General features: G+C 45.7%; 1 protein-coding gene across 1 annotated transcript in view; it reads right to left on the bottom strand.

Annotated features, from left to right (window-relative positions):
• MYO1H (myosin IH) overlaps positions 1-11,665 on the bottom strand; it is a 49,150-nt gene that overhangs the window by 12,268 nt on the left and 25,217 nt on the right. The window contains exons 13-18 of the mRNA XM_007954998.1: positions 9,557-9,648; positions 7,392-7,486; positions 7,028-7,074; positions 4,777-4,857; positions 3,797-3,902; positions 2,756-2,873 (exon numbers count right to left, since the gene is read on the bottom strand). Of these exons, the coding sequence (XP_007953189.1) occupies positions 2,756-2,873; positions 3,797-3,902; positions 4,777-4,857; positions 7,028-7,074; positions 7,392-7,486; positions 9,557-9,648 (539 nt within the window). The remainder of the gene's footprint in view (positions 1-2,755; positions 2,874-3,796; positions 3,903-4,776; positions 4,858-7,027; positions 7,075-7,391; positions 7,487-9,556; positions 9,649-11,665) is intronic.

An 11,665-nucleotide genomic window follows, 5' to 3' on the forward strand; every position in this document is an offset into this window, starting at 1 on the left:
ATACACATAGAGTTGTTATGAGTCAGAATCAGCTGTACAGTGACTGCGTTTGTTTTCATGTAACTGTGCTGTGGGAGCTCTGGTGGTGTAGTGCCCAAAGCATTTGACTGCTAACCAGAGGTTGGCTGTTTAAACCCATCAACCACTCCTCAGAAAGAAGATAGGGCAATCTACTTTTGTAGAATACCACCTTGGAAACCCAAAGAGGGGTCTCTGAGTCAGAATCGACTCGACGGCAGTGAGTTTTTATAATGTCTATACTGTAATGAAGTAAGTGACTACAGAACTTAGAAATGCCTGTGGACCAAGGCTAGGAGCACTACAATTGGAGCAGTTGGATTGGAATCAGACTGCTTGGGTTCAAGGCCAGCCAGCTGGGTAGCTGGGCAAGTCACTTATCCTCACTTATCCTACCCAGATTCATTTTTTTTTTCTTTCAAATAACACCCCTGTCTGATATTATGTATCAATTTGTTATCATCTGTCCCCCTCACTGGAAAGTAAACTCCTGAGGGCAGGGATGGGCTCTGTCTTGCTCTCTGCTGTTCCCCTAGCACCTGCAGTGGTGGTGGCACACAGATGTTCACTTATTTTTTCTTTCTTCCTTTTTTGAAATAATCACTTTCAGTAGAACAAAAGTAGAAAAAGGATGTATGAAGTTCACAAAATGCAGGAAGATGGACATACGTGTGTGTGTGTGTGTGTGTGTTTGGGGCATGGGAGGTAGGCAGTGGCCATTACTTCCTGCCATCTTCTCCAGAAGTCAGATTCAGAAAAATGGACAGGATAAAGGTGAGTGAATGACAAATAGTTGATAAATAAAAATGATGTGCAAAGGAGGTAGTCCTCCCCATCCCAAAAAACCACCAAACAAAAGAGCAACACTATGTGTTGAAGGGTGTGGTCCAAAACGGTGACATTTTGGTGACAAAAAAGGACAGAGAAGTGGTGTGAAAACCAGCTTCTGGCACCTGAGGATGACACATGATGATCCCACATTCCATTCATACCTGCCATCCATCCAGGCCTCCGTGGGGATACTTGGGATTGTGTTTCATGGTTCTGTGGATATGAGAGTTGGGTATGAAAATGTCTATCCAAATGTCCTACAGTGTAGAGCTAAGCAGAGCAGATCCCCATGCTGGGGTCCTAGGCCTATTGCAGATCTTCAAAGATAATATTTACAGTGGGGTATTTGTAACTTTTCACTGTTTCTAAAACCTAAAGACAACTGTACCTTTTCTCAGGATAGGACTACACAGGTTAATAAAATCACAAGTGTGTTTGGCTGAAATGATATCTACTCAGAAGTTTAACAGTGATTATGCTAAGCAGAGGTTCAGATCAGCACATCAGCAGTGTCTTTAAATTAAAATTGGAAGGAACATGGATTATTAGTTAATAAATGCACATAAGTAGATACTAATTATCGAGACCTGAGGCTTATGGGAGAGAAACAAATGTAATCAATCCTGGGTAGAGAAAAATTTAAGATGATTAGGGGCATAAAGTAAGGGCCTAAGAGCTATGTTAGACAACAGGGTCTTGGCATAAGCGTCAGAATACAAAGAGGTCAAGAATGCAAGCTCACAGACACTTTTTATGAAGTGCTTGAAACTGGAAAGTAGCCTACTATTAGGATGAACAATATGAAACCACTGCTGTTCATGCATTTGACCTGCAGAAATGGGAGTGTGATCATGCTGTCTACAGTGTGAGAATGTGTTGTTCTTCCAGCAGCACAGATTCCCACGCAGTCACTGTGAAGCGCTGATGGACAAGCGCTTCGGGAACCGGCAGACTCAGGCTGTCCTGCTAAGGTGGCTTGTGTGCTGCTGTGGTGTGTGATGCTGGAAGCTCTCCACTGATACTGCAAATACCAGAAGGGGCACCCATGGTGGACAGGTTTCAGGGAGCTTCTAGAGACTAAGGGAAACTCGGAAGGCAGGCCTGGTGATCTACTTCTGAATATTAGCCAATGAAAACCCTGGATCACAACAGAAAACTGTGCAATGTAGTGCTGGAAGATGAATCTGCTAGATTGGAAGACACTCAGAACACAGTGGCCATAGCAGTGGCTTGAGAATACAAGGGATTGTGAAAATGGTACAAGACAAGGAAGCATTTCACTCTGCTGTGCATGATGTCATCCCGGTCAGCCAACTCATGGCAGCTAACAACAGCAAGAGGTGGTGGTGAGGTGTATCAGTGAGTCCTTATAAACACCCTAGGAGCAGACAATCCTCATTTTATAGATAATGGATCACAGCCTTAAGAGAAAGAACAAGGATTCCAACCAAAGTTTGTGAGATCTCAAAGCCTGTGCCTCTATCACTCCATCTACTGCTCTTGGCAGCCCATGGGTCCAAGGGGATCTCTCCCAAACCAGCAGCCCCATCACAAATGGAAGGGGTCTTTCCTGGCTCAATACTGGCCCAGCAGCGCACTGCCAATGTCTGCCCCCTAGTGGCAGGTCTATGCAACTGGGCTTGAACTTGGTTATAAGTAGTAAGATACGGCTTTAATGAAATGAAGAAAAGATAGTACCCTCTTTTTTTCTTTTCTTTTTTTTTTAATGAGCTGGGCTTCATGTTGTCTGAAATATTAGTGGTTTTCCACTGTTGCAGCTACAGCAGTTAAGAGTTGAACCAAATTCCTTGGGGAGATGGCAGTTTGTTCATCACCACATCCAAGAGCCCCCACCGCCCCGGTAGTAGCTGCTCAATTATGTTAACTTCAAATCAGCATCTCTTACCTTTGCAAGAAATGCTCATACTTCTGCCGGTACGCAAAGCCGGCCCGTCTCACCCGCAGGTGCTCCATCAGTCCCAGGTACTTGATCTGATGCCTGATGAGGAAGTCGTCAAACTTGCCTTGGTGGAAATACAGAAAGATGACAATAAAGAGTCCTGCAGCTCCATTTCAAACAAAACCAGAGGCTGCAAGCTGATGGTCCCGGAGCTGGGTCTGCCACAGACATGCTATTTGGGGCCCTAGTATTTCTGGAACCCTGGTGGTGCAGTGGTTAAATGCTTGACTGCTAAATGAAAGATCAGCAGTCTGAACCCACTAACTGCTCTGCAGGAAAAAGATGCGACAGTCTGCGTCCCTAAGGGTTACAGCTTTGGGGCAGTTCTGCTCTATCCTATAGGGTCACTGAGTTGGAATTGACTTGACGGCAACAGGGTTGGTTGTTTTTAATCGTTTCCAAAAGGGAATTTTATAAGAAAATCTGGATTTCTGGTTTTCCTAAAGAAAAAGAAAAAAGAAAAAAGATGAGTTCTGGCCATACTGGGCCCAGAGTCCTACATGGCAACAACTAGCTGGGAGATAGTACTGCTGCCCCTTTAGGCAGGATGTGCCTTCTCCAGTTTGCCCCAGTCCCCTCCACTCCCTATTGCCTTACACCCAGTCTGCTTTGCTCATTTGCTCTTGCTGCATGGCTTCTGTAATCCCATGACCATGATACTTTATCATAGATCATGGCAAGAGCTATGAAAATACCCATTTTGGAAGCCTGCTGACTGGCTGGAGAGAAGCAACATTCCCCCCACCTGGAAGACCCAGTTGTGTTGCTCCTGAAACTGGCTAGTGTCTAGGCAGTGCTCACTCGGGACCACAAAGGACCCCCTCCTCCCCTGATCATTTACCTTCTGTCATTAAGAAAATAGAAACAGTTCATGCACAAGGAACAAGGAGTGAGCCCAGAGGGTTCTTAGGGTCCTAACCCACCACCATCTGGGTGTTCTGGCCTTAACTTTCCTTAGCTCAGGGTTCAGACCAATTCACGACTCACTAGGTTCTTTCCCATCATTGGGCTTGATGCAGCGGATGTACGAGGGCGCCTTAGAGATGAGGATCCCTAGAAGGCTGCTCAGACTGTTCTTAAACTGAGTCCCCACCTGTGGAGAAAGAACCAGCCCGTAAATGCTGCTGCGCACAGTGCGTGCTGTGAAGACCACACCTGTTAGACCAAACTGTCTTTGGATTGTCCTGTCGTTGCTTTGCCCATTAAAAGGATACTTTGGATGTCCCCATCTGAAAAGCTCAGGATTGGCTTATTCAGATGGAAGTTGAGCAAGTTCCTGTCTGAGATTGATCGGTCCTTCATTCATTCATTCATTCATCCAATGTACCACAGCCACTGAGCCCCAGTCACTCGCAACCACATTCCTTCATTCCTTGTCACTGTGTTTCCTTTGATGGTTGCATGCAGTTTTATAGCTTCCTTATTTACATGGTGGTACTTTCCTACACACCCTTCCCATTAGACTGTAAGCCCCTGAGGGCAGAGACCTTTGTTATCTTGTTGCTGCTAAGTCCCCTGTGCCCAGCACAGTGCCTCACACAAAGTAAGTGCTCAGTTGACACTTTCAAACAATCCAACTGGTAACTAAATTTGGAAAGTGCATATTTAATAGCACCAGTTAAGGGAGTGGAGTCCCTGGGTGGCGCAGTTAATGCTCTCCATTGCTAACTGGAAGGCTGGAGGTTGAGTCCACTCAGAGGCACCTTGGGAGAACAGCTTGGCCATACACTGACAAAAAATGAGCCGCTGGAAACCCGATGGGAGACACCGAGTTCTACTCTGGCAGACACCGAGTCATCACGAGTTTAAACCAGCTTGACAGCAACTGTTTCTACTGGTTTGGTTAAGAGAGTGAAATTTCCAGAAAAGAGAGAGGTGACTTGGAAAATGGAGGTAACCAAAGGTAAGCACACCATCTAGGTGACTTGTGTTACCTTTCCAATTTGCAAAAGCATTTTCCCACTCACCGTTGGCGGCCGCCTCCGATTTTCTAACTCGGCCATGAGGAAGCACTCCCTCAGGATGCTGTTCTTGGACCGACACAGCACCTGTATGTCGGAGAAACAGGCACGTCAGCTGCTTCCGTCACTGGGCCGGCAGGAGAGCTCGTCGGAGCGTGCGAGGGCTCCCAGGGCCCAGTGCTTTCGGAAGACACTGCCAGTGTAAGACTGAGGGGCAAACCAGTCACGAGTGGGCGAAAACATTCCAATACTGTATTCAGTGCTCCACTGGATGAGCCATCTGATTATTTTCCCAACACCCAAACCCACTGCCATCGAGGCGGTTCCAACTCAGAGCGACCCCATAGGGCAGAGTAGAACTGCCCCATAGAGTTTCCAAGGCTGTAAATCTTTACGGAAGGAGCCTGCTGCCTCTTTCACCCATGGAGCAGCTCATGGGTTCAAAATGCTGACCTTTTGGTTAGCAGTCCAGTGCTTTAACTACAGTGCCATCAAAGAATAAGGGGAAACAAATCATTTCCACTTCAGTGAGCTGTTAAAGAAGGAAAACAAACAACAAAAAACCCACTGCCATAGAGTTGATTCCGACTCATAGCAACCCCCACTGGGTTTCCAAGGCAATAAATCTTTATGAAATAGATTGCCTCATCTTCCTTCCACAGAGAGGCTGGTGGGTTTGAACCACCAAACTTCTGGTTAGCAGTCAAATGCCTTAGGCACTGTGCCACCAGAGCTCTTTTGTTAAAGAGTAGACCAGCTCTTTGAAAATGAGCTCCAAGAGACTGGTACGTGATAAAGCCAGAACAGAACCATGTGCATAATGTGCTGTGATTGTGCAAAACAGGAGGGGGGGGGGACATACCCTATTATGAATTTAATTGTTCCCCCTTCAAAACATAGGCGCTCTGGTAGTGCAGTGCCTAAGGCACTTGACTGCTAACCAGAAGGCTGGCAGATCAAACCCACCAGCCACTCCTCGGAAGAAAGGTTGGGCAATCTACTTCCGTAGTGTTACTGCCTCGGAAACCCAAGGAGGGGTCGCTATGAGTCAGGTCCGACTCGATGGCACATAACAACAATAACAACCTTCAAAATACATGCCTGTAAATATGCCAGTTTGGAAATAGTGGTTAAGCCCTCAACAGCTAACCAAAATGTCAGCCGTTTGAACCCGTCAGCAGTTGTGCAGGAGAAAAGACCTGGCAGCCTGCTCCCATGAAGATCACTAGGACAGTCCATGGGGCAGTCTCCTCTGTCCTGTAAGGTTCGCTATGAGCTGGAATTGCCTCCATGACACAGGTTTGGTTTGTAAATGGGAGTTTTCTTTGGTTATGTTGATGAGGTCTCACTAGAGCAGGATGGATCCTCAACCTAGCACCTCTGAGTTAGTTATAATAGAGATCAGAGACCCTCGCGCACACAGGAAGATAGATGGCAAGGGATGCCAAGGGCCACTGGCAGATGGCAGACACGGAGGCTCACAGGCAGAACGGACACAGCCGACACCCTGACTGGGAGCTTCAGCCTCCAGGACTGTCAGACAATAAAAGTTCTGTTCTATAAATCCACCCACTTGTAGTGTTTCTGTTATGGTAGCACTAGGAATCTAAGACAGACGTGCACAGACACACACTGGTCTGCATGAGCCTTGGAAGGACACAATATACTATTGAGAATAGTCACCTCTGGGAAGAGAAACTGGGTGACTGGATCCAGGGTGGAAGGGAGACTACCTTTTGTACCACTTGGATTTTTTTTCTTTTGCATACATTTCCAAAAACCATCAATATTACAAAAAGTCCTCAGTATTTTAAAAATTTAATTACACATTGAAAATGTTATTTTTTGTTTAATGCACCCAACTCTAAACTTAGAGTGGTATGAAAGGGTACAAAGAGAAGAGTAAGAGAGAGAGAAAGTTACAAGTGACCTGTTCAGAGTCGACTGGGACACAGGTGACGTGAGCTCTGGTTGGTGGCACTAAGGATTCAGAGAGCTTTTCCTGTGGGATGCACAAGAACTGGGCCTTTTTCAGAGCTGGCATGGTGCCTGCACAGAGGAGGGGCCCAGCCACACCTGTGTTGTTCTGTGGAGTGATGGGCTCATACACAAGATCTCAAAGGTCTTTTCTAGCCATCGTGTGGCCGTTCTCATAAACTGCACAGAAGCAAAGAATCCACAGGCCAAACCCACCCCAACATCAGTGTCACGGGTGCTGTGCCATGACAGAACCACATACAGCTAGTTTCTGACTTACTTCTTTCAGATGTCTGTAAAGTAGGTCGATGTTTTTCTCCAAGAATCCTGTAAAACATTGAATACAAATTTCTCGAGCTGATTTTGGCCTGATAATGCAAACCCATTGCAATGGAATGCAGGAGGAAATTCTAAAAATAATTTCTTAGGATTTAAACAGAGTTTCTCCTATCATTGCTAGTGCTATTCATGGCTGGATAAAAAATATATTTTAAAAATTAGAAAGACTTCTCAAATGGCATGCCTGAATGTGAGGCATGGAATATTTGAACTGGACATGCCACATTTCCTCAGCTTTCTGGGGGATGCAAGGCTGGACACACGCACACACACACGCACACACACAGCACCTGCATAGCACTCACCCTTGGTGCAGTACGTGACCTCGCCCGCATAGTGGAGGAGGCGGAATTCCATCCAGCCAATCTTCTTTCGGTCCTTAGGGCCCACCAACTTACGGCTGCAGCAAGACAGAAACAGACGTGAACTGAACCTTTCTACTTAACTGCAACGAAATGCACCAATATACAAACCAATCAGCGAGAACCGTTCCTAAACACAACAATCAGCTGAGGCCAGCCGAAAGAGAACCACCCAGGAAGTCTCCCAGTAAGCCTTGCTACCTGTTTCATCTCATTATAGAGCATGGGTCTCTCTAAAATCGGGTCCCTTCTCCTAGACACCCAGGAATGAAAATAGCATGCGAGAGCCAAAGAGCACAATTACTTGTACAGTTTGTACAACCCTGATTTTTCTAGGTGGCAACTAAGAAATAATCTTACATCTTTAGGATGTTGGGAGATTAAAATAGTCATTAAATCTATTTTGTCTCATATTGGTGATTCAAGGATTTTAAATTACTTTCCGTTGAAGTATAGCATATATGTTGACAGCGCACATATCCTAAGTGTATACCTCATTGAATTTTTGCAAACTGAACATGTGCATGTCACCAACATCCAGATCAAGAAACAGAACATTCACGAATCCCCAAGGACCTCCCCCTCCCCCTGAGCCCTCTTGTCATACCCTGACTTCTAACAGCTTAGGCTAGTTTTACGTTTTATAGAAAGAGCCTTGGTGGTGCAGTGGTTGAAACACTCAGCTGCTAACAGCCAGGAGTTTGTGCCCACCAGCTGCTCTGTGGGACAGAAGACCTGGCAATCTGCTTCCATAATGATTACAGCCTAGGAAACCCTGTGCTATAGGGTCAACCATGAGTTGGAACCGACTTGACGGCACTCGGGAACAACTTACTTTATAGGGAGCCCCTGGGTAGCACAAATGGTTAAGTGCTCAACTGCTCGCTGAAAGGCTGGCAGTTCAAACTCACTCAGAGGACAGGCCTGGGAGTCTCCTTCTAAAAGGTCACTTCCTTGAAAACCGTATGGAGCAGTTCTACCCTGCACACGTAGCACCACCATGAGTCAGAATCAACTGGAGGCAACGTAACAACATACTGTATAGAAATGGTGTCACACAGTAGGTACTCTTGTGTCTGGCCTTTTTGCCCACATGTTTGTGTGATTTACATCATTCCATGCAGACATATAGAGATATCAGAATTCTAAAGCAGTTTTGATAATAGCCACTACCATTTATTAAGTCTTTACGATGGCCAAAACCTATTCTATAGTGACTTACAATGCTATACGGAAGGTGTGGGGAGCCATGGTGGTTCAGAGGTGGAATTCTTCCCTTCCATGTAGGAGACCTAGGTCTGATTCTTGGCCAAGGCACCTCCTCTACCAGTGGAGGCTTGTACACACTATCATCTGTCATCTTGTACACACACTTCATCTATCAGTGGAGGCTGTGTGTGGCTGTGATGCTGAACAGATTTCATTAGAGCTTCTAGACTAAGAGTAGGAAGAAAGGCCTGGTGACCTACTTCCAAAATCAGCCAATGGAGACCTTGTTCATTAGCTAGCTTTTCATTTCACTGTGCACAGGGTTGCTCTGAGTCAGAAGCCAACTCAACAGCAACTAACAACAACATGGTAGGTATATCAACATCCCCATCTTGTAAAAGAAGAAACCCAAATGCAGGAGGGTTAAGTTGCTTGCCCAAGATAATGTGTCTAGGAAGTGGCTGAGTTTAGGACTCAAAACCAGGTCTTTATGACTCCGTAGCATATGTGTGGATCTTCTGGGAGGCTAAAAATGCTTAGTATCTTGATCTGTGTGGTGGTTACATAAGTTCACACACATATAAAACTCATTGGATTGCATATCTCAGATCTACACAGAACACTGTATATGTTTCATACCTGAATTTTTTAAAATGACTTTTGTATTATGTGGGAATGTAAAAAATTTAATGATCATTGTATAAAGTAGGATGTAAAACCTTAAAGGAAAAAAAAAATTCCAGCTGAAATTCATTTCCATTTGATTTCTCCTGACAAAAAGTATGTGCACATGTATGAGTGAGTTAACATGATGATACGTCTATGTAGGCAGCACTACCTACGTACCAAAGAAAATGACATACAACAGTCATGCAACACCTGTCAAGTGGAGCACATACGTTTGAAAGTGTGCGTGCTTGCCCACTTTCTCCTCCAGTTTCTCCAGGAAGGTCAAGTCTGTAGCAGGACCAGGCCGGATACATTCTTCATCCTTCAGAAGAAAGAAAAGCCTCAATTCCTAGTGCCATACACCATCCATTCCAAGTTCAAATACTCTCCCCGGTTGTGGCAGAATGTAGTGGGTGACAATGCTGTCATCTAAGACAAGCCCAGGTGAACACTTGGGAAGGGGGTGGCTTATCTATCATACATGCTCAGCTTCTCAGATTTAACCAAAGAATCAGAAAAAGAAAAGAAGAAAATACAGCCATGGAGTCATTTAAACTCACAGTGACACTACAGGCCAGAGGAGAACTGCCCCAGAGGTTTCCAAGGCTGCAGATCTTTACAGAAGCAGATTGCCTCATCTTTTTCCCACAGAGTGGCTGGTGGGTTGCAGCCCAATGCTTTTACTACAGCACCACCAGGGCTCTGGAAATTCCATGGAAAGTCAAGTCTCCCATCCATCTGACCATATTTCTTGGGCCTTCCCAAGGGCAGTGTACAGCTTCCATGACCAGCCTGCCTAAGCACTCAGCCTCATTTTCCCTCAACTAGTCATCACCACTCACCATCGCAGTGTGTCCAGACCTTTGTAGTAGGAGCAAAGCTTGCACAGAAAAGGGCTGTAAAACCAGTTGGGTCTCAAGCTGTGTGTATTTCCCAAGCTGTGTGTTATGGATTGAATGATGTCCCCCAAAAAGATACACTGATGCCCTAACCTTCAGAACCTGTGAAGGTAACTATGTTTGGAAATAGCATCTTTGATGATGTTACCAGTTAACATGAGGTCATACTGACAGGAGGTTGCCCTAACATGAGTAGGGTGGGTCCTTATCCAGTCTGAGTGCTTTCCCTAAAAAAAAGGAGAAGAGAGGATGGCCATGGGAAGAGGCACCTATAAGCCAAGGAATTCCAACAAACACGTAGGGCTACGAGAAGCCAAGGGTCTTCCGCTAGAGTGGACAGAGAGGATGGCTCTGCCGATGGCCTGGGCTGGGACTCCTAGCCTCCAGGGATGTAAGGCGATAAATTTCTGTTCTTTAATGCCACCAATTATGTGGTGTTTTGTTACAGCAGTCCGAGGAAACTTAAGTACCGTGCCTTTCTGTTTGCTCATTTTGGTCCTAAACAGTGATGGTATTTAATCAACCATCTTACGAATTAAGGATGAATCATCTCTGTAGCTTTTATTTAAAAACCTCAACACAACTAGGGTTAAGTGTGATGAGACAGCTTTTATGAAGGATGCTTCTAGAGTCCATTCATGAAAAGCCAAACAGAAACAAGCTATTATTACTCAAATATTTCAGAACACGAGTCTAAGCATCTATGTGCACACTGAATGGACATGGGTTAGTTTATGTGAGTCTTCCTGGACTCTCTTCCACCAGTCCACCAGGCTGGCCCCTCACCTCCCTCCAGTCTTTGCTCACTGGCCACCTTCTCAGTGAGACCTCGCCCAACAGCTGTTATCTAAGACAACCTCCAGCACCTCAGCCTCCCTCTGCTTCTTCCTCCAAAGCATGACCTGTATGCTCTGCCCATTAACTTGTCTACCGTCTGCCTCTTGAGGCTAGAACAGAAGGTGTCTTGAGGGCAAGAATTTTGGTCTGTTTGGTTCACTGCTGTGTCCCAAAGCACAAGGCACAGTCCTGGCACAAAGTAAGGGCTCCATAAATATTTGTTGAGTGAATAAAGAGCTGGGATGGCTACCACGCACCAGGTACAGTTCTCTGTGCTCTTCATGTATGACCTCATTTAATTTGTCCTATTGTCCTATGACACTCCACGGGAGGAAGCTGGGGCAATCTACTTCCATAAAGATTTACCACCTCGGTGTGGGGACCACATTTGCTGTCCGATAGAGCCTGGTGGAACCACTGAGACTATGGCCCCTAGCTGCCCTTCAGGTCTGGAACTGAACCCACATCTGTGGTTTTCAGCCAAACAAAAGACAGGCATATGAATTAAACATTTACCTGAAGTAGATACACTCCTTGGAGAGAACAATCATAGGAGAAAGAAGGGCTGCTTATGCACAGGGAGACAGCTCAGGGGGCAGGAGT

This window comes from Orycteropus afer, unplaced genomic scaffold (genome assembly GCF_000298275.1).
Source record: "Orycteropus afer afer isolate SDZICR_OR568_19922 unplaced genomic scaffold, OryAfe1.0 scaffold00487, whole genome shotgun sequence".
Taxonomy (NCBI): domain Eukaryota; kingdom Metazoa; phylum Chordata; class Mammalia; order Tubulidentata; family Orycteropodidae; genus Orycteropus; species Orycteropus afer.